This window comes from Aulostomus chinensis, chromosome 8 (assembly GCF_037954235.1).
Source record: "Aulostomus chinensis isolate RoL2024-O1b breed Wild chromosome 8, RoL_Achi_v1.0, whole genome shotgun sequence".
In the NCBI taxonomy this organism is placed as follows: domain Eukaryota; kingdom Metazoa; phylum Chordata; class Actinopteri; order Syngnathiformes; family Aulostomidae; genus Aulostomus; species Aulostomus chinensis.
In genome coordinates, this window is record NC_141327.1 from 25,967,075 (window position 1) to 25,990,902 (window position 23,828).

The 23,828-nt window shown below is 43.3% G+C and overlaps 1 protein-coding gene across 3 annotated transcripts; it reads right to left on the bottom strand.

Annotated features, from left to right (window-relative positions):
- Positions 1-8: 8 nt before the first annotated feature.
- On the bottom strand, positions 9-22,006 carry radil (Ras association and DIL domains). Of its 3 annotated transcripts, none has more exons than XM_086211973.1 (21): positions 21,938-22,006; positions 19,609-19,715; positions 19,271-19,385; positions 18,084-18,588; positions 15,393-15,500; positions 14,581-14,696; positions 14,298-14,477; positions 13,553-14,225; positions 12,668-12,798; positions 11,491-11,528; positions 11,197-11,348; positions 10,939-11,051; positions 10,577-10,693; positions 9,924-10,047; positions 7,028-7,200; positions 6,415-6,565; positions 5,390-5,616; positions 4,321-4,654; positions 2,884-3,023; positions 2,545-2,684; positions 9-2,286 (listed from the first exon to the last, which is right to left on the bottom strand). In XM_086211973.1, exons 3-21 carry the CDS (start codon positions 19,352-19,354, stop codon positions 2,187-2,189), a joined length of 3,606 nt encoding a protein of 1,201 aa, XP_086068099.1. In that variant the 5' UTR covers positions 19,355-19,385; positions 19,609-19,715; positions 21,938-22,006; the 3' UTR covers positions 9-2,186. The 3 variants fall into 3 exon arrangements, with proteins under 3 accessions (XP_086068099.1, XP_086068098.1, XP_086068100.1); XM_086211972.1 differs by lacking the exon at positions 21,938-22,006 and adding an exon at positions 21,373-21,831; XM_086211974.1 differs by lacking the exons at positions 15,393-15,500; positions 21,938-22,006 and adding an exon at positions 21,373-21,828.
- Positions 22,007-23,828: the final 1,822 nt, after the last annotated feature.

Sequence of the window (23,828 nt, forward strand, 5' to 3'; positions counted from 1 at the left end):
ACTGACTGTCTGGACAAGAAAAATGCAAGTATTCAACATCTTTATTCTCTAGTACCATCGTTGTTAACAGTATAAATAATGACCAGAGAAGAACTGACATGCATGAGATAGAAGTACTGAGTTCATACAAACCATAAACACACAGACAGTTGGTGTTGCCAAGTCATGAAGGGAATCAAAAGTTGAGTAAAAGCTGATGGAACGTAAGTGCCTTGACTTGATGGTTAGACTTCAGAGAGTTGGTAAATAAAACTGCTCCAAAAACACTAAATAATTAATTAGCTGTTATCAAGTAAACATATTTTTGTCTTGTTTTTTTTTTGTTTTTGTTTTTGTTTTATATCAATTTATATTGAATCTCCTTGGGCTTTTGTTTCTTTCCAGAACACACACACATTTAAAAAAAAAAAAGTTTGGGGAAATTTTTATGGGCAAAATTACTGATAGATTGAACAAATTATGAACGGGAGGAATAATTAGATGAATCACTGTTGGAAATAAGTAGATGTATCCTAGTCAATATAAAACACATTCAACTTATAGACCCTCTGATCCTTCAAAGGTGGATCACATCAGTAAAATATTCCTGGAAGGCAGGTAGAAACCTATATACACACCAGAATAGGAGCAAAGGACCAGGAGCCACAGCGCTCCTCACAATAGTTCAGCATCACTGACCGTGAAAGCCCTACTGAAACAGTAGGGAGGCGTTCCACTTTTTTTCTTGTCACCTTTGTTAAGTTATGAGAAAACAGGTCCAAACTCAAGGCAGAAGAATGTAATTGTAGAAAAATGTGTTTGTCAAATAGCTCGTTGGTCTGCTGCCCTTGATCGAGCGTGATTAATCCAGCTGAGTGAGACCCAATCGGATGTGAGCACGTGTTTCATGAATCCTGCAGATTTTTTTTTTTTAAACTCTCTTTGTTTGGTGGATAGAATAAATACAAGAGAAAAGTTCGACTTCGAAGAAACTCTTTCCCATCTCAACCATCCATCTTTGTATGATCTGAAGGCAGCTGATCACGAGAGGCAGAGGTCCTGGGGGAACTCTACAGAGCTGAGGTCAGCAAAGAAGGCCAGCCAGCACAGAAGTACACTACACTTTGAGTTAAGTATTTTTAGAGAGTGACCATTAAGACAGATGTCCCAGCTGGACCTAATGACCTGCTGTACAAAAACAACTATGGGCTTATTGAAATAACTGATGAAACTACTCTACGTATTTACTTCCATTGTGTCCCAGGAAAGGCTTTCTTCTTCTCCATCAGTATACATCTCAGTTTACTCAGCAATATACAGAGTGTTTCAAGAAAACAAGAATTGTCTTTCAAATACGGTTTCTCTTCTCAGTGACCAAACGATATGCAACCACATGATAAATATTTACAAATTATATACACCCTTAATCCCAATACGCACTGCATATTCACAACAAAAGCGCTGCTTTTGTACATACCAGGAGTGTGCATCAGACACTCTGGAGTGACGCGTGATCAGGTAATTAAGTCCTACAATAGCTGCACAACACCTGTCCATATCACTCCTCTCTGCGTGTCTAAACCAGACGTGTGGAGGTAAAGGTCAGTGGTGAGGTTACATGTGATGGTTTAGTCTCTGCCGTTTAAGGTTCGCCAACAAACAGTTTTATAAAACATTTGTGTCTGAGAGAACAATGTAAAACATCGAGCGTTGGCTGACGGGCTGCGAAGTACTTTCGAAGTTTTAAAATACATCCTACACGTGAGAGCTGGGTGTCTATTTTTAACCATGCTACTTAACTTCTGATCACTAATAGATATAATATGGGTGGAGGAGTTGAATGTGTGCACATGCTCAGAGGGCTGACTGATGAGATATGAACGCACCCTTTAATCTATTGTGCTTTAAACCCAGCAGACAACATACTAACTGGTATGACATCACCCACCTGAAGCACTGAGTAATGAGGCAATGTTTCTTTGCTGCTGTCTCCTTTGATGTCACTGTTATGGAGGCAGGTTTTGCAGCTGTGGCATGGAGTCGTTGTCTTCAGTTTGATTGCTTGGCTTTGTGCTGTGTTAACATTCCTGTAGGTTTCACATTCATGTGGTGTATGAACGCTCAGGCGTGTTCTTCAGTGTACACATCTGTATCCCTTTTGTTGCTCTGCTGCCCTGCCTCTCGTGGGCAGCGGTGTTTGGATGCGGTCAACAGGATGAGGCACTGATCTTCTCTGAGACCTCTGGGTCCGACTTGGCTACCAGGAAACGTAGCCGACCCCCTCCCAGGCGAATCAGATCCACCGCGCTGCATGGAGCAGACAGGAAGTAGTAGAGCGAGAGAAAGAGTCCAGTTACACAGAGCTCAGCGGACAGGATGAAGGAGCATCACTGTCTGGACTCACACCAATCAGTCAATCAAATTAATCAATTAGCTTGAGAGACTGACAGAGACGACCGTGAGGAGGCTAACAGTGCGGGACATCCCTGTCATCATGTCACAATCACCTGATAGTTTCATAAATCTCTCAGTTTATTCATGTGGTCACTGAAACATGATGTGTACCTCTGGTAGTCTGCTCCTATCAGGCTGGTCCCGTTCACAGCCAGGATGCGGTCACCGATCCTCAGCCTGCCGTCAGAGGCGGCTGGACCCTCAGGGATGAGTGTCCGGATGTAAATACCTGGAGCATTGAGAGGAGTGTGCTGCAGGAGGGAAACGTAATTAAGTTCAGCAGGTGTATCCTTGGGCTTTTACACTGATTAGTATATACTAATATTTTTATATGTATATTTTATATTCATTAGTAGAAATCTGGCCACAGCCTAAACATCCTGCTGAGATCTGAAGGGACACAAACAATTTAACTTATAAATGTTAAATTGCTGTCGAGTGTCTACTCACCAGGCCGTCTATGAGTCCCATGCCCAGTCCGTAGGGTCCTTTGTCCAGTTCCACTACAAACACCACACACAAGTCATCAGGAAGGGGAGGGGCGCCAGGGGAAGATACAGGGAAAGGAAACTCACACCCACTACTACACCCTGCAGAGGACACGGACAACCAAATGCACAAACACACACACAGGGTCTTGCTATGGGGTTAGACAAACAAAGAGCAAGAGTGTCTTTGCTGTGCAGAAGACACACACACAGACACACAGATGCAGAGGTGCAGCTAAAGACACAAAAAACCTTGCTGCCTCTTGCTGCAGCCTGCAGATGTCAGACTCACTACACGAAACTAACAGAGATGCTAGAGACCACCAGGACTTGACGAGAGCTGCACTCGGAGTCATGAAGTGGTCTGTCATTCAAAACAGGGAGTTTTAAATACTGTACTGATAAAATACATCAAGATTTTGCCGATAAGAACTACAAAACATGCAAAAAGACAGTCCTGCTGACACACACAGTAAAGCCTGCTTACACATCCAGCGGACAGACAGATAGACAGATGGACAGCAACATTATCCTCTGCTGAAGTTGTGCTTTTATGTCTTTTTATAGCTCTCACTTGATTTGAGGTTGCGTCTCCTAAATCCTGAGAAACCTATATGGGTACTTAGCAGGAAGACGTTTGACTTTCTCTAAGCTGAGTGCTAAATTTGTTTGTCCTCAATTTGTTTTTGTTCCAGGTCGCATACGGTGGTATTATTAGAGGTTTTTGCTGGGAAAAAAAAAAATCATCCTGCTGGCGGAGTGGATTGAAGACCTAACCAGAAGGTACATTAATGGGCCATAAAAACCAAAAGAGCTCTTCGGATCTACATTATACATATTTGAACTCATAAAATATTGATAAATGGTTTTGGATGAGATAATATTCTGCAGCTGACTTACTGTCACCATGTATTATTTCTGAATGAAAATCCAAAACAAAGACTGAACCACAGCAGCTGGTTGTGTTCAAGCAGAAGTCAGGGATCAGCAGCAATGCTCACAAGTCTTTTCTTATAAGTCCACGTCAAGTTTTAAGACTTTGCAACAAAGTCCAAGTCAAGCGTCAAGTCTCTTGGTCTTTTCCCCCTTTCTCCAAATTTAGTGTTTTATAAATTCCTGTGAGTAGGTTTAATGTTGGCCAGCAGGTGGTAGCAAAGGAACATGAAAGAATTGTGGTTGTCATGGCAACACCAGTACTGGAAAACACTCTAAAAAGTCCAGCAAACTCCAATCTAATCAATTTAATGTCCTGTAAAAGCTAGCAGCAAGCTAAGGTATAGCTGATGCAGCTAAGCTAATGTTAAACATGTTTGCTAACCTCACTGTTAGCTATCACATAAACATTCTTTCCTTCACGATGGTGGTATTTTGTCCCCCTGCCGTGGGTCAGTGTGCCTACCCTCCAGTCCATTGGCGATGAGTCCATTTGTCTTTTTACATTCTGCCACAGTTCTGCTGGGGCAGCCGTTAGTCTGGGTGTTGGGGCCTATGACTGGCCCTCCTCCTCCTCCTCCTCCTTCTGGGTACAGCGGGGTGTTGGGAGGGGTCAAGAGGCAGGACAGGTCTGGATTTGCTGTTCGTGGGTGGTGGATGGTGCCGTTCCTTCGGAGGCTGTGTGTGTGTGTTTGGCCTGAAATTCGTTCCCGTCCTTTCTCCTCTCCAATCTCTGTGTTCACCTCGTCCCCGGGAACTCCAGTGCGGGGACTATTGTGGGATGGAGGCAACAACTCCCTCTGCAATGGGACAAAATTATATTAGAGGACAGTTCAAGTGAAGTTGCAATGACTTCAAACTCACGGATTCTAAAAACCGAGTGATGAAGCAATCTTGCTGCAGTACGCTGAGAGCTCTGCTTCTCTCCAAAACACTCAAAGGTTAAAGAGATTTGAATGTATTGTCAGTGTATAAGCCAATTTATCAGTCGACACACGTGAACCAGTATATGAGTTTCTGTATGCGCATGTATGTGTACATAAAGTATAAGGGTGCAGTAACTAGGGATTACGGTCTAGTCAGCCGTTCCCACTAATTAGACAGCCTAAAGACTAATCAGATTAGCCATGATTTAACCATGTCTAGGTTTTTGTGTGTGCATGTGTGTGTGTGTGAGGGTTGGCTGGAGTAGAGGGTTTTTGTCTTTCGTTACGGGATTATGAGGAACTCCTCAACAACCACAGCTGCTGAGGCACATGGCCTGGATTACAGCTAGTTGAGGTGTGTGTATTTGACAGTGCATGTGTGTGTACTTGTATGTCTATCTTTGTGAGGACCGATTTGAGTTGTAGAAACTGGGATTGAAGACATTTGTTGAAAGTTGGGATACTTTGGTTGGTTCACTTTCTGACATCTTTGAACAGCAGGTTGAGGAATCACACTTTCCCGGAATTGTGTTTTGGTTCAGGTCAGTGTAAGAGGCAACGGAATGCATGATGTCAATGAATGTGTGTGAGTGAGAGAGTTGTTTTGACCTGAACGTCTGGCCAGTCAGCTGTGTTGGTTCCGTTGGAGTGCGTGTGTACACTGGGAGTGTTGTTGTGTGTTTGCGTCTTGGTGCGTAGCCCCCAGAGGTAGTGGCGAATGTAGAGCAGCTGTCTGTAGATGCTGTCCTCTACACACTCGCTGTCCAGGTCAACTCTGAAGCCAGCGCTGGGCAGCACGATGGGAGGGTGATTCTCAAAGCTCTCCAGGAGATCCACTACACACACACACACACACACACACACACACTGATGTTAATACACACACACACACACACACACACACACACACACACACACACACACAGACTGTATAGACACATCCATCACCATTACCAAGACCTGTTCCAGAGGTACTACAAGGCTATTCCTATACTTTACACTTCCTCTGTTTTTGTGCACGCTGGAGTGCATCTTTCACACCTCAAGGTCAATTTTAGAAATTAATTGAATTTAGAGTTTTTACTACAGCAATGATCCTCTCCTGTGGCATGGAATACAAACTGCCTCTTAAAGCAACACACCAACTTTTTGAGGAAAAAAGCTTATTGGCCGTCCTCCCGAGAGCACAGAACACAAAACAAATCATTTGTTGTGTTGGCCAAAGTTTTGAGGTGCTGTGTCAAATCAGTGTTCTGAGTCAGGAAAGTGGATATCTCTATACATCCATCTTGCAATTTGAAATTGCTATTTAATAGTAAATGTTATACCCCCATACATGTAAAGACCATTTTGGAGAAAAGGGCACGTGGTGACTTTTGACAAAGCGATGCTACAGTCCATCCACTACCATTCATCAGCTGGTTTCTGTGGGTCTCAGCTCCCTAACGCACACAGATGAGAGGTTATCTATCTATCGTCTGGCTCTGGGGAGGATGGCAAGGCTAACCCTATTTCCTAAAACATGGGTGTGTTACTCTAAGAAAACACATGCAAACATTTGAAGTCTCCTCTGTACGAAAGATTTTGGATAAATGCAGGCCACCTTTAAAGTGGAGCATCACCCTCCCATATACCTGTTCTGTAAATATAAGCCTCATCCTCGCTGCTTGGCTGCCATACTGGGACGGGACCTATCTCTGCTGTGAGCTGGTACTGGGTGAGAATCCGGTGCAGCTGGACTGGCTTCAGAGACGGGTGCTCACTGGACATCGCTCGCCAACTCAACTGCACAAAGACAGAAGGAGAAAGACACAGAAGGGGAAGGGTTTATGTACAGCCAGCAACTAGGATGCCTGGGCTAACATTATTGGTGATCCATAACTGATGAATGTTACTGTACTTCATGACCAACAGTTCAGACAGATGTCTAAGAAACAGCCAATAAAATTTCAGTTAACTGATTCGTTCATGTTTTCTGCTGCTTTTATACAACATGAACCTCTCTAGCGTCAAATATCTCAATATCCATAATTTCACATGGATGACCTCCATTCTTTTATCAATATTATATTCTGTTCTTTTTCAAGCACTGCAGTTTGTAATGCTTTGTAAAATTGGAGGATTTTTTTTTAAAAATATAATTTTATCTCAGGAACTTTCTGTATTATTCTTTCATGAAAAAAGAACTATCCAAGAGTGTGCAGTGTAAAATTGTGAGTGAGCACCCAAGTGTGTGTGTGATGTTACCTGTGTGAGCTGTTGTGGGGGCGTGGCCAATATGGAAATGGTGCTGTTGAGTTTGGTGAAGAACTTGTCTGCCAGATGTCCCAGCCCGGACCTGCTCGCCCACTCCATGACCATCCGCAAACACGCCTGAATCTGCAACACCTTGGATCGCTGAAACCATCCCCGTGATGGACCTTCATAAACACACGCACGCACACGCACACACACGCACACACACACACACACACACACACACACACAAACACACACACACACACACAAAAGGTTTTGGTATTTAATCAGTCACTGCAGGGAATTTCTTAACCAGACTGACTGAGAAAAGGCAGTGTTTTGTGTGTGTACACTTTGAGCAACAGAGATATTAATTTTTAATTAAGTTGATATTAAATCAAGGAAGCAATAGCAGCAGTCACCAGTCCCCTACCCTTCACAGAATACAAATCGACTGCTGCAGAGGGGCTCGGTGGAATGGATTGGTGTTTTACTGCGCCACAAACCGGCAGCCAGCCTGCATCCTCCTCTCTCTCCCTAATCCTTTCTTTCTCTGTACCACATCAAAGAACTGAATGGAAGTTTGGTGGCAACTTAAGCAGGCGATAACTGCAACTCAAGCATTTGTCGAGCTGGCATCCCATCGTTTGTCAGTCTGTCATTGCATTACCTCATGGCAGCCATAATTCCTTTTTTTAAGCTCTGCCCCTCCCCCCAAATAGAGAGCCGGCTTCTGCTGAGGTTTGGTTCAAACAATGACAAACACTCAGCTGAAGTTAAATATCAAGGAAATGATATTTTCATTGCAGGTATTAGATGAGAAACCAAAGTATTGCATGAATTTTAAGGCCTTCATCATAAAAGGTCAAAGGATAAAATGATCCCTATTGAGATATTTGGTTTTATGGCTGTCTACAAAACTATAATAATAACTTATGCTAAAGAAAAGTCAAGCACTAACCAGAGTAATTAGAAGTTTCCCTCTCTGGATTGTACATTTTGGAAAGTGACTTCTTTGTAATTTAGCCTGCAGTCCCAAAGTTAAAGCTGACACAAATGTCACTTAATACAATTTACTTATAACACGTCTAGAATAGTGCAACAAACTGCAAGGTATAGTGACAGTACTACAGTCTCATTTAAATGTCACAGACCAAATATTATATCAATAAACAACCCAATCCCCCAATAATATCTTCCTTAGCACACAACCACAGGCAAGCACAACTGCAATTACTTAAGTTTATATTATCAGAAAGAGACATGGGGACAACAGAGGAAATGATGGCACAAGTGTAAAATTTTTTTTGACAGCAATGTCTCAAGTTTTAAACTCAATAGAAATCATATGACACTTGAACCCATGGACAATATCTACAAAGTTTAATTTTCTCTCAAAATCAGCATCTAACATTCAAGAATTGGCGATTGAGTCTGACTGGATGTTTGATACCATCTTTTGAAGCTACAGACACATTTTAAGTGTCCAGATAAGAGGCATAAATTGAGCCTCCAGACAAAAGACCGGCAGCATCCTGCACAGACTTTGAACCACACAACCATTCAAATTTTCTGCCATATGTTTTGGATGCACACACACCCTTCCGTAATAAGCTTAAGTCTAGGCATTCCGTAATCTATGTGTGAGGCATCCCAAAGAGAAAAGACATCACTTAACCTCCTGGCAAACGTGTCATAATGCTTCATAGCAGCTGGTTTACACCCACTGCGAACTTGAAAAGACAGAAACACCAGTTAACTCTGAAACATTCAGTCCAATCTTAAACTACAGTCTCCATTCTCATCTGTTAGCAGGGCGAAGCACACATCAAGCAAACCAATGACAGAGCAGAGCATCCGAGGCATATTTCATCTCCTATCACCTATTTGTCTTTCTTCATGGTGCCATAGCATTAGTTAGTTAGTGTGTGTGTGTGTGTGTGTGTGTGTTTGTGTGTGTGCGTGTGTGTGTACAGCTGTCCTTTGGAGGACCAATTTCAGTTAATCTTTTCACGTTCTGAATAACCTTCAGAAGGCAGGAGGGTTGGGTTTAGATGGCTACTTGTGATGTTAACGTCCGGGTCAGGGGCTAGGGAATGTCCATGACTATCATCTCAACGATAGCTGAAAAAAATGTGTCTGTGCATGCATGTGTGAGTGTGTGTGAGTTGCAGAGCGCTCGGTGCAAACGTCAGCATTACCTGCTACAAACTCATTTCTCTGTTACCATGGACACGATCAGTGCAGAAATACCAACGAGCGACAAAAGGGGGGCAAGGGAGAAAGCCAGACAGACAGAGTGGGAGAGGAAAGGGGGGTGTTGGAGATGAGGTGGGGGACGTGGGTAGCCGCTGCATGAATATAAAGGTATTTTTCCCTCTCCGTTTGCTAGACATGTGATCTCTCGTGTCTCTACAGGCTAATGAAGATGTATGGCATGGGCTTGAGTGTGTGTGTCTGTGTGTGTGTGATACAAGGAGGGTGTGGAGAGGTCGGAAGTGTTAGGAGGATGGAAATACAGATGTAGCTGCTGATAAGTTTCTGTATGCAGACCATTTAACAGACTATTAGAAAGGTCGCAACAACAAACGAACAGCCTTCCAGCCCTTTACCCTTCACTTTGCCCTTTCCCCCTCCTCCCCATCTCTCTCTCCACTCCATCCAATCCCACCTCTACTCTTCTTTGTCTCACCCCCTGATGGCCAGATGGAAGGAGGAAGGCGAGGAGGAGGAGGAGGAGGAGGGAAAACAGAATGCAGATAGGAGAAGGGCATTGAGGACAAATCTTAGTTAGTCTCTGTCAAAATGCTGACAAGGACACAAGGACACATTCCCTCTCCCACTAACAAGTGTACAAATCCTGGGGGAGGTCTAATGGAAGAGTGAGTGCATGCTTTCCCCCTACCTTTGTCCATCAGCTGGTTAAACAGCGAAACGTTGGAGAAGAAGAAAAGGTAAGCAAACATCTGAGCCTGAATCTCAGGGTGCACCTGGTAGCCCTGCAAAAGCTCCTGGCCATTCTGGAACACCTGCAACCATTAATGCATATTCACAGATGAGTATAGACATGTTGTTTTTATGTATCTATGTCATACTGTTGGTTTGTTTATCATATAAGCAAGAATATCATGTAGCTTTCTCTTCCGTTTGTGTGTGCATTAGGGTGCTGAGACCCACAGAAACCATCTGACTGCTAGTTAGCTTAGTGCAATGAATAGTAGAGCGTGGGTAGGTTAGCTGTCTTGCCCACTCAGCTTCCTATGTGTACTTTATTCCCCGAGATAAGGTTCAAGATCTTTGTCCAGAATTAATCATTCTCTCTTACAAAGTCGGCTATGATTAAGGTCAGCAGAGGCTCTTCTGGCAGTCAAGCAAATATTTGTTGTTTATTAGGCGAAGATTTCAAATAGCTATTTTGAGGCCACAAGATATAAATTGTTCAAAAATATGAAATAACTAAACTGATTGAAATAAACATTACGTGCAAGCAAACAGGGACAGGATATAATAATAATGACTAGTTCATTGACTTTGTGAGAGTGAATACTATGTGCTAACCTGCAAGACCCTTCGGACAGGTTCAGGAAATCCTACACCTCCTTTCCAACATGGCTCGGAGCTGTCGACTGGGAACGGATTACAGTCCAACAAACCTGGTAACACTACATAAAGAGCCTGAACACACACACACAAATAGACACACAAGCACACAAAGTAAGACATGAATGATGATGGAGATAATCTGAAATTGTCCTGTGTGTGTGTGTGTGTGTGTGTGTGTGTGTGTGTGGTGTGTGTGTCCAAGTGAGCACCAATCAGGCTCTTGAGGTCAGTTATCATTCATTAAACCTGCCTTAAAAACAAGATAAAAGTGTCTTGCTCATTTAGAAGATGACACAGTTATCGCCTTGACAAATTACCTTGGTGATATAGTAGACACATTGCTGGAAAGTGTACATGATCACTTCTTCTAAGATAGTCATCGCCTCCTCGTTGGCTGATATGGTCGCTGATAGCAAAGACTCCTTTGACCCTTGACACAGATGACAGAGATAGAAGCATGCTTAAGAGTTACACAGCCAGGGAACGAGGGGAGAGGGTGGGAGAGCTGTATTAGTATCTCCTGAATGTCAACGTGAGTAATGACTCTACAGCAATTTCTCTGTACATGTGTGTACCTTGCAGTATCTCTATGTTGTGTGTGTATGCTGGTGCTCTTTGCTGTATAAAATAGAGGATCTCGATGGAGTTGGACATCCAGAAGAAGATGGTCTGCAGGTCTGGGACCAGGTCCGAGATGCTGAGCAGAGACAGCGAGGCTGGGTCCTGACTTTATGGGTGCACAAATACACACAAAGTGAAGCGTTAAACCCCTTCAGGTAGGCATACTGACATACAAAGACTAACGCTCGATGAGCGCACACACTCCTCTCCCTCCTCCTCTTTAACATAAGTTGGAAAGCGATACTCACTGCTGAGCTTGCTTCTGAGCCAGCTCCTTTGTCTTCTCCTGCAAGACACACACACGCACACACACACACACACTGCAATTAAGTTCTCATTAAACTTTTAGGATGTGCGTAGGAGAGCCACACTTCCCAGCGCATCACTAACCTTCAGAACAAAATAACACGATCATATTTACAAAACTTAGCGCATTAAGTCCGACACGTTTATAATTACATTCTGACCCATACACACTTTTTAAACATCTATTTTTCATATGAAACACATAAAAAACCAAAGGAAGTCACTATACTCATGATAATTACATACATGTAATTTGTACAGCCATTTTTAGAACATCATCTATATTTACTGAGAGCGTCAACTTTTTTTTTAACAATTTGCTAAGGATACACAATCGTAACTTTCATGTTCAACGAGGGTTATTGAGAGCATTAGGGAGCTGGTGCTGGCCCTAGAGATTCTTTAATCTACCCAAAGCGGAGATGTTCAAGGAGTTCACCGGGGGTGGGAATCATAGAGTAATGATGGCATCACGACACAGCGATTCTGCCATTATCAAACAAAAAACGATATCTGTGTAGGTGAGCACTGTGCCGTAATCACAGGTGATCAGTTCTGGGCATTCTTGTTTATCTAGAACAAGCATAATAAATCAGTCAGTACAAAGAAACTGACATGCAGCCCCTGAGTAACATCAAGTAAAAGCTTGTTTTACGGAAAACTAGAAATGAAGCTTTGGCTGATTCTATGGCTTGTAGAATTAAAGGTATATTTTACGCAGGTAAACTATTTCATGACACTGACACACTGAACAATTTGGCAGATACTGTGAATACGAAAAATACAAGGGTTACAAAATGTGCATATTCCCACTAAAAGAAAGTTGGCTTCATGTTGTAATTTAACTTTTCCCTCCGAAAAAGGAATAATTATTTCAGCTACATCCTGGAGCTCTCTGTACAAGTGCAGACGTTGCTAAGGAGACAATTCATAGTATAAATAGAGCAGATCATTGTGAGTGTGTAATACAGTACAAGATGTGATAGGCAACCTTGTTTAACTATTCACCTGACCTGACCCGACATGGCTGACTGGTTTCTCTCCACATGAGGTCATCTTAAAATGACAAGAAGAGAGAGAAATACACCAAGTGAAAGAGTAGGACAAACAGACACTGACCCATGCGATGGTCTGGATTCGCCGGACGATCTTAAGCAGCAATTTTCCGAAACTCCCAGGTGGGAAAGTAGAGGCAGAGTGTTGTATGCACAAACAGAGGAGGTAGGCCGGTGTCAATTTATGGTCATCTCCTGCGAGGAAATAAAGAGTTGCTTCAACATTTAGGAATTCCCAGCATTCACTCAAGCTGCTTTCGCTGTATGAAATTATTCCTGTGACGGTGAGAGTCACTACAACGCTAATACTCTGTTTAATCTTTCAAAGTCTTTTTTTTTTATTGACATTTTTATAGACACCTCACTGCAGAAAGACATGTTTGGAAAAGGATGCCAGTTACTCGAAGGAAAGGTTCATTTTTATCATTTTCGATCTTTTATTTAAATGCTATTTGCCGTATTGATTTAGTGACTGTCCTCAAAATGTGAGTCATTGCTCCTGTGTGTTTTTCTGATGACCTTAGTACTCTTATTGATCATCTCTGTCACCTAGTACATCAAAAATAAACCCCTACAATGGAAATTCCATTCACATCCAATGTATGAGGGTGGAAGAAGACATCTCAAACACAAACTGGAGGGCAGTCAGAGAGCAAAAACTTCTGCCTCGGGGAACTCAAAGAAACCCAATGTCACATGTTCACTGTGTTCAACTGATCTGCTCCAAAATTTAATGGGTTCTTCCTCAGCCAACGCTACGCCCCTCCACCAAATTAGGAGAAGATCTGCCTCATAGATCTGAGTGTAATCCTGTTGAAAGACATACAACACCAAACACATGTACTCCTTGGCAGTAAAAGCTATCGATAAGAATTTAATCTCAGTCCTTTATATTAATACTGTAAATCTGACAAGTTATTTTCACTATATTGTGAATGAGTGCACAGACCTCCAGGTTCTATAAGGGACATAATCCTGTGCAACAGCTGGTCTTCATGAGCCTGGTCAAACTCCAGCTGCAGCCTCCTTTTCTGACCTCCTCGTCCTCCTTCCCCTCCTGACAAACTGACGGGCCCCCCTGCCGTCATTCCCGAGCTTCGGGGTTTTATCAGGTGAGGTTTGAAGCTGCGTCTAACAGCTGGAGCACTTGACACCTGTGCCCCCCTGTCCTTCAGCACGGTGCCGCACATCTTACAAGTCTGAGTCCCGCCCTCCCCCTCCTCCACTCCTGCATCATAAAGCTGCCCCAGGGTGCGAAGGCGAGCCAAGGTCTGAGCTGGCAGAGGCTTCGCTCCTGTGGGGTCCTTGTACAGAAAGATGTAGTGCGCTCCAAAGGAGAGGAGGTCACCGTGTCGCAGCGTGGTGGAGCGCTCGCAGCGGGAAAAATTCACCAGAACTGTCGCATGGAGCACGGGCTCAACAGCAACACAGAAACGCTGAGTCTCGGCCAGCTCTTCTCCCTTGTTGTTGTTGTTGGCATGGCGACGTGGAACAGGAACTCGACGTAAGCGGCAGTGAAGTGGCAGGATGTCAGGAGAAAACAGGCAGATGTTTGGACGAGCTGATGGAGTTTCCTGACCGACTGTGTGCTGCTCTCTGTTCAGCAGATAAACCAGGCAGTCCTGAAAAACACAGTCCATGTTTAATTATCAGATATCCTTAAGTATTACTTCTGCCTTGATTAGAAGCCTCACCTGACGGTTGTATCCCTGTAGAAGCAGGAGGTGTGGAGACTGGTACAGGGAGTGTCTCACCCCTCCTCCCTGGCTCCCCTCCTCTTTCCTCCGTCCACTAGAGGTTGTCTCACGTTCTCTGCCCCTAAGAGGTCCTGGCAAGGTGGAATAATACCGCTTGGGCTCCTCTCCCAAACCCAACTGCAAACACACACACAGAAACACACATACATTCAAGATTTAAGGCAGGTTGACAAGAGTTCTATTAAATATGACATCAATCATTGTGAACAGGAAGCTCCACCTGATTGAGGCTGGTCTCACTGAGGCTGCGGCAGAGAGATGAGTTGCTAGACCGGGGCAGGGTCAGCGTCCCCTTCGCCCTGTTCCTCTGGAGTTTGCGGGCTTGAGCATTAATATCTACAGAGAGTCAGAGAGAAGACAAGGAAAGAGAAAAGAAGGGCAAGAAGGAAAGTCAGGAGAGTAATAAAGAGGAGTGAAGAGGAGGAGCAGGAAGAGGGAGAAAGGGTTCAGAGGCAGAAGCAGAAAAGAAGGGCAAGAAGGAAAGTCAGGACAGTAATAAAGAGGAGTGAAGAGGAAGAGTGGGAAGAGGGAGAAAGGGTTCGGAGGCAGAAGCAGAAAAGAAGGGCAAGAAGGAAAGTCAGGACAGTAATAAAGAGGAGTGAAGAGGAAGAGTAGGAAGAGGGAGAAAGGGTTCGGAGGCAGAAGCAGAAAAGAAAGATAATGAGAGGGAAATAATAGAGTGCATCTTAATGTGGCGTGACCATACAGTATGTTTGACACATGATTGAGCCACTTCTCCGGCTGTAGAGACATATGTGCAGTCGGGTGTGAGCAGAGTGAAACAGAGTAACTAGGCAGGAGTGAACTGATGGTGCTGGATGGAGCAGTGAACAAGTGACTGAGAACGGGGAACCTGATGAACACAGCGGCTCCTCAGGTGAGGAGGTTGAGGCCATGCGATGGCTCACACACAGTCATACACAGACACACACATTAAATCACTGGCAATGGGGGTGGTGCTGGTGACAACACAGGTAGAGGTGGTCTCCATGGCAATGACTGATAGCCACCCTACCTGAGGCCAGTCCCCACCTTTAGAGCTGGACTGAACCACTCGACCAGAACGCAGTGGGGAGCTCCTGTGTTTGCCCAGCCCAGACCGACCCATTAGAGCCGCCAGGAATTGGGGGGTTTTGGTCCCTGCAGCAGGGTGGGAGGGGTTAAGAGGCTGAGATAACACCCCCTCACCAAAACACCCAGCACAGAGTAACCTCCATACACGTACAAACACACCATCTGCACAACACAAGACATGCATGTACTGTGGAGCAAAGAGAGACTGTGGGGTTTAAAGTGAGTCACATCTGTGGTTAGTAAGAAGACATACACAGTTAAAGGTGTGAGGTACAGGATTTTCTACTAACATATCACTGACAATTTAGTCCCATATTGTCTTGTCAGATTATTTCTTCCAAACTAAAAGTGACGTCGAAACTGCAAAATATATCACTTAGGATGACCATGTGACTAATTTGGCTGTGATATGTTCACACGTTTAATGAAAATCCTACAATACCTTTAAAGTGCTATCAAACACCTAACAGGTGTGTGTGTGTGTGTGTGTGTGTGTGTGTGTGTGTGTGTGTGAGAATAGGCACAATTCACACATGTGCATGCACACTCACACCAACACGAGGGGAGAGAAAAGGGAAACAAGTGAGTCAGAGATAAAGAAACTCCAGGGCATGTGAGTTTCGCAAACGCTGTAAAACAATAAAGGGTTAGAGAGAAAATGAAAATGTTTGTAGTCACTGTAACAATTCAACCAATTTTTTTTCCACGGGGTAATTCCTTGCTGGGATTTTATTTTACACTTTTCCAGATGCTTTAGAGACGAGATGGTGCGTAATAAATGGCAATGTCTTCAGGCACAGTTTGTAGAATAACCTCAGTTTGAGTGCTGACAAACTCCATGGAAGGACCGAAACACACTCTCTATGTTGTGTTGCCAAAGACCATGTAGTTTACTCGACTGTTTCCAAAATGACTATCTCTTTATTGTACCCGCTGTTTAGTGAATCCACCAATGTCAAGGTTTTGTGGCTTTTGTAGATTGATTAACTTGTGTCGTGTCTCTGTACAATGACTGTAAAAGACTGCGTTCATTAAAAGAACAAAGAAGTTGACTAAGAAGACGAAGAATATGTTGCCATAGAAACCAGTGAAACTTTACAGATGTGCAGAACTCTCACCTACTTTTTCGGTGTGATGCGTGCGGTTCTCAGCAAAAACACAGTGAAAATGTTTTAACTGAAATTGAAAACAGTTTCAATGTCTTCATCTAAAGCAAGAACACAAGGTGAAGGTTAGTATTTTCCTGGTATGCGCTCTCGCTCTCTCTCTCCCTCTCTCTCTCTCTCTCCCTCTCTCTCTCTCAATGAGAAAAGTACATACAAAATGTGACAGCTTTTGGTATACATTTTTACACTTTTGGGCCACAACAGTTGGATAATGTCGTTGGTAAAAAACAAACTCAAGGTTAATGACCAGCACTACAGGTGCAGGCACTTCCTGTCACCTGCATGCAAAGGATCCGTGCAGATGTCTACGTATCAGATATTCGTTTTAAGTGGACTTGTCCACATTAATTATTGAATAAATAAATATAGTCTATACTGAATATGATTGAAACCCACAAGACTTCCAATAATCAAAAATGCTGTCAAAAAGGGAATAGATACAGCAATTTATCAAAATATTCCAGCCACAAGTATCAATACTGTATGGCAATATATCACGATAAAATCGTATGTGTCATGAGAGCTATAATTCTGTGTTTTCCTGTTGAGTGAGCGACACAAGAAATTAAACGTTTCTTATTCTTGAAGGTGATGTTCTGGCAGTTACAGCGTGTGTTGGTGTGTTCAGTACCAGTTTACAACTGTGCATTTTGCAAATATCAGTTCAATGAAACGGAATGCAAATTTGGAATGAATCTTAGTTTTGAAACAAGTTGCCTGATGAATTTTCCATATAATAATGTAATGTACATATTATTTGACTGCCCATGTGGTACACAAGTAATGGTTTCAGCTCTACTTTGAAATTACCAGTGCATTGTATATAAATAATGGAATAGTGATCCAAATTGTTTAAAAAATGGCATTTCTGGTAAATTATGTGGAGTATTATGGATGCGCTGCATCATATCATATCACAATGAGATATGTATCACACTGTGTCACATGTATCAGAGCAGTGAATCCCTCCAGTAGCACCACTTGAGTGTATACAGTTCAGTTGGGACCGGTTCTGTTCAGGTGCTTCAGCAGGACAATGATATTGCACCACTGTAGTAGGAATGCGTCATTCATAAAAACACGAGATCTTCACCGAGGATTCGGCTTTCACTCAACCCATCGACCAGCTGTCCATGCATTTCTGCTGCACTGTTGGTGTGTGTAAATATGTGTGTGTGTGTTTGAGTTCTCACTGAGCAGCACCTCCATATAAAATACTAAATACACACAGGAGCTATATTGTCTGCAAGATAATAACTGTGACAAAAGCTCTTATTCTGCATCTCTACCCACACACTCTCTCACACACACTGCAGAGGAGCTAACAAGCTTTGCTTTTCTGCTGAGTGTGTCATGTTTAGAGGGGAAGGGGCTTGGACCAGCTGCTGTGTGTGTGTATGTGTGAGCGAGAGAGAGAGTGTGTGCGTGTGTGTGTGTGTGTGTGTGTGTGTGTGTGCGTGCGTGTGCATGCGCGTTTCCTCACCAGCAGTGATGGTATCCTTCTCCTTGGCGTTGAGTTCCTCCACCTCTGCTCTCCTGCGCAGCTCAAACCTGCGAGCATGTCCTTCCCGGGGCTTCCACAGTTCTTGGAGCAACAGAGGCTTTTCATTGTCCCCTAGAGCACGCAAGCATTCAGTCCGCCACCCCCCTCCTCCTATCCCACCTACCCCCTCCAAACGTCCAATCACGTCACAAAGGACGTAAGAGTGGGCAGCATCCTTGTTGAGAGAGTAACGCTCCAGCGCCTCTTTGACCAGTTCATGCGCACTGGAGCGCGGTGTGGCTAGGACGCTCTTGTAATTGGCACCGGCACAGATTTCATCACCAAAAATCTTCAGCACCCCTGGGGCCGAGCTCTGGGTGGACAGTTCAGCTGGGTCATCCACCGGACGCTCTGAGGGCTCAGTTGTTGATCGCTGGTCGCCACGGGTGTTGGTCCCAGTTTCTGCTGGGACACGGTCCCGGTAACTCAGAGTGCGGTACAGGACCTGGAGAACAAACAGACAATACTGACTATTCTATCATGCCTCTTATACCATATATTACAAACTAGTTTTACCAGAAATAGAAACTACACTTTCTAACTAAGACAGAGTAGGATCAAGTCATTTGGGTGGTTTTGGTTTCATTGACCCTTTTTGGAGATCTGCTACTTTTACGGTTGGGTACCAAAGCCACTACTTCAAAGACATATTTGAGGTTAGGAAGATCGAATAATACATCATAAAGAATCTTTTTAAATTTGGAAAACACTTGCCTCGAGCAGCTGTCAAATCGTTCATTTACTGTTTTTAAATTACTTCAACCCAGTTACACGAGTCCAGGGGGCAACAGAACATTGCTCACAGAGGCTCAATCCTTGTTTGCATTCTGGATGATGTCAATTGTAAAATATTTCTTTGTGCATTTATGTATAGGTAGCGCTACATCACTTAACATTATACCCAGTATACTGGGAGCATAAACAGCTGACATTCAGTGTGTCCAAAGCTGAGGTCTGCTCTGAAGGACTACTTTGAGAAATATCATTTAACAGGTAAGGAACGTGCTCAGAAAATACTACGACTGGCTGTTATCTGGTATCACATGCCACAAAGGTTGTGTTTGTGTGTGTGTGCGTGTGTGTGTGTGTGCGTGTGTGTGTGTGTGTGTGTGTGTGTGTGTGTGTACCTGTGTAAAGGTCCTGCTTTGGCGTTTCAGCCGACTCTTGGATGGTAGGGACATACTAGCCCCGGAGGAGGAACCGTAAAACATGATGCTGCTGTTGGTTTCAGAAACTCCACAACTGGTGAGGACACACACACACACACACACACACACACACACACACACACACACACACACACACACGGCGCCATGAGACATAGCAACCTTCTACTAGTGCTTGTGGGACATTTCTTGATCTGAAAGGTGACATCGTTTCTCTACTCTGCTGAAAAAAAAAAGCCATAAAATACATCGACCATAAAGAGACAATGAAAAAGTGTGTGTGTGTTCCAGGTGAGTACCTTGATACAGGTGTGTGTTGTCACACCTGTGTACAGCAGCACCAGGTCAAGGTTAACAGTAGAGAGTCCGATGTTGTTTACATTTCATTTCACTGTCACCTTTCACACTGGAAAGATAAAAGAAACCACGCTTATAGTTTGTCTACAGTTAACAGTTAAATTAATATTTAACTCTCTACACTGTTCAGCTTTTTTTGATATGGGTAATACAAGTCACACTGCTGGCTCTAATGTGACAGTTTCTGACTTTGTCACCTGCTTTAATCTGCAGCACGACTCAGAAAACTCTTGAAATGAAATTCAGGGTTTTATACACATCTATAAAAACAGGATGTAATTTATTCTGAAGGGTTTATAGGCGGTTGTTACTTGAAGTGATTACAACACATGACCGAACCATTACAACAAGTTCCACTTGAATCTTGCTCTAAAATCCAGCGGTTAGATAACAACAATGTGATTGGTTAACATTGCACATTTAGAACAGGTCTGGGGACCTTTCTTTTGGGGTCCGCCACAAAATTAGGATTAATTCAGTTTCACTTTTTTAAATGCTTCTGAAAGAGGCTTCTGTTCAGGTTATTATTTGCTTATTCTTATTTTATGCTAAATTTATGGACTTTTTGCCGATTTCGTCGTTGCACTTTTCTCACGGTTTTAATAGTAATTGAGGGAATTGGTGGGGAAAAGGGAGATTAGGAAACAAGCAGAAATGATAATGGCAACAGCAGCTACAACATCGTCAAGAAAATGATGGGGGAAAAGAAACGCATACATCTTTACGCCTTGAAAGAATTTCTTCAAATTTGCTACAAACATCTGATCTGAATGGATTTTAGCGGTCAAAGGTCAAGGTCGCTATCACCTCACAAGAACGCATCATCAAGTAAGTCAAACGTCACTGTGACAGGTACACACAGAGGTGGGCAAACACACCCAGTGCACTCTCTCTAGTTTGGTCAACCAAAGTATATGAACATATAAACCTAATGTGTTCTGACCGTCTCACAGATTTGGGGGAAAAATGTGCAATGTCATATTTAAAACAGAAAAGGATGTTTGGTATTTTTTGGGGATGATATCAGTCATCAGTTGCATTCATTTCAAGGAATTAAAAGGTTTCAGATGATCTATTCACATTCTCAACATTTCCCCCTCCCCTGTATCGGTCCCATTTCATTGTTTATTTTGCTGGTTTTGTGAAAGCAGTCTCTCTTAAACCTGTATTGTGAGACTGACATGTTGAACGTGCGTCCTTGTCAGGCTCTGGCCCGCATCCAGGTCATGGATTTTTTACTTCAATTAACAGGTGTGTTTACAGTCCATGTCCCAACTGAAGGTGAGCCATGCCTCTTTCTTAGGTTTGGAGGAACTCTTTGGACTGATGTAGGGCCTTAATGCAGTTTGATGTACAAATCTCTGACAACGCCAGCCCCTCATTCGGTCTCTCTCTCTCTTTTTTTTTTCTTTCTTTTGAATTTTCTTTTTTTTTTTTTGACTGCAAGTTTTCCAGCCTATGATTTATATGCATCAAATATATGGCCAGCAGCCAATAAAAGGTGTTGTTGTAGCTGACTCCGCCAGCACCGGTGGGATAACGTGACTATTTTAAATGCCTGCTAATCCACAGTAATCTGGCTACTTGGCCGCAGTTAACTCAATCCTGGGACCCACAACCCGTGTCCACACAGAAACCCAGACAGACCTACATTTCACATTTCTGACCCAAAAGATAGTGTTACACTTTGTATCCATGTCACAAACCTCCTGCGGTACCATCTGATTTGCAGTCTGTCCTTGTCTGGACTTCGAGAAGGTCAGAATTAAAAGAAAATAATAATTTAAAAAAAAAACAGTAGACATAAATAAGTCAAATAACATAGGAGAGAACTTTTCAGTGATGGGCCTGCCCTTTAGCTAAGTGTGTCCGTCCGTCTGTTTACGACTCCGGGCTCAGCGGTCGTCAGTAGCAACCGCCGTAGCAACAAAAGGCAAGAAGAAAATCCCGAGAAATTAATCCGCTGATGAGTCGTCAGGCGCGGCACTAGAAGCTACCCGCCCGGCCTCTAACGGTCAGCAGGTGGGTCTACCAGTGACACGTAGCATCACGCACAGTAATAACCACCTCACCGTGACACGTAAAGAATAATACTATTAGATAAAAAATAGCTGTTGTTATTATTATCATTATTAGTATTAGTATTATTATTATTCACCGGGAGTTATTTCAGAGCTGTGGCGCGTGTGACATGGATAAAATAGATCCTGGAAAAGTTGAGGTGCAGTAGCAAGCCCACTCCCCTGAGGATATCCTGCTGTTAGTACTCACGCTGCCTGCAATGCGCGGCTCCATGGTGCTGGGGAATCCTTCTTGGCTTCTCTCTCATTCCGTCTACCCCCCACCCTCCTCCCCTCCACTTCAAGCTAGAAAATCCCCGTTACAATGGGGTAAAAAAAGCACGAAGCTGCCCTGCTCCGAGCCGTCTACGTCTCCCACCCACATCCCCAAAACACCCAGTTAACTTGGATGACAGCAAGCCGCAGGGAGCTCCTGGTTTGGTGAGCACATCTCCGCCGAGTGCCCAGCAATGCCCACTGCCTCCGGCAACCGCATTCCCACATCCACAGCGGTTCACTGCCGAGCCTCGACGGAAAAACCCGAGGAGTCCGCGCTGCCTCACCTCGGTTGGCTTCGGCCCAGGCGCACCTGCTCTGAAGCCTGAGTATAGGGGCACTACTCCACCTAGCGGACACTGGCAGTACAACAAGGAGGCGGGAAGCTTGCCGATTAAGGGTTCAATATTAAATACACAGTAATAAATTTGGAAACATATAACCTTGTGAAAACAATTACGCAATAAGACAAACATGAGATTATAGGAACCTGAAATGCCCCTTTTGTAAATTTAATGGCATCTTGTGACTTATTGTAGCAGTTTTCAGCTCAGAGCAATCCGGAATCAGCTGTTGAAACAAAGGGAAATTTGAAAAACAGTACATACAAATACATATATTTTACTAATTCCTGTTTGTGCTGGGTATATCTTGTCACCCCACACACACACACACACACACACACACACACACTCAATAATTCATCACCCATAGTTATTCAGGACCTAGTTTTAACTCCTCAGAATTTATATTCTGTGCAACACTTCAGATCCTAAGTGGTCATTAAAAAAAAAAAGGATTCATAAAGTAAATTATTTTTTTGAGTTTATATGACGACCCTTGAGATTCATTCATGTAAGTACCCTTGAAATACAAGTCGAATCAAAACACGCACACATTTCAAAATGTAAATCTGCATACTAATTCCAAATGTATGTTGCATCCAAACTACTAACACACAAAAACTACTCTTTTAAAACCTTTATGTTGTGATGATTACAGATGGAAAGCTCCTGCACTTCAACTTTTAAGAGCTCCTGTAGAGAAAAAAAAAAGTGCTTTTCCAGAGACAACATGTAAGAAAAGTTTGAGTCCAGGAGTATACTGCATGAAAAAGCTTTTTTTTATTACAAGAGAAATAGAAAAGATAAAAGCATTGTTGGCATCATAAAGGCTTATCACAGCACAAAAGCGCCACAGACACAATAACCAAAAAATTAAACGAGAGAGAAAGAGAGAGAGAGAGAGAGAGAGAGAGAGAGAGAATCATTCTTAGACTAGAACAAAAACACCAGCAGCACTGAGAACAAAGTCAGCAGCTCCGCAATCATAGAGCGTCTATGAAATGTACAGAGGGCCCAGGAGGGCGTCGTGTAAAGTTTATAAAAACACAGAGCTCTACGCGATGTCAGGTGGGCACCGTATGTCTGAATGAGACAAGCATCGTAACTAAGATGAGACAGACATCACATCCTCAAATAAGTCATCTCAGCGTTGCCAAACCTGCCTGTGGAACGAGTTAAAATACCGGAGAACCCCAGAGGAACCCCAGAGCAGTGGACACACAATTATTTGGTGTTTTTCCAACTGTAAACACTGACAATACAAATACTACAGCGCAGTAGTAGAGACAGATGCATTTTGTCAGTTGTGACATAGAATTTATTCTGATATTGAATGTCTTAATTTGCTCAAAACCTTAACAGACACAGTGGGTAATTGCAAGATATCTAAAAATAAAAATTAATGGTTAATTTTTTTTTAGCCACTCTTGTTTGATGCACAATACTTCTGTATCAGTACTCTTAGCTGGAATCTTGCACCGG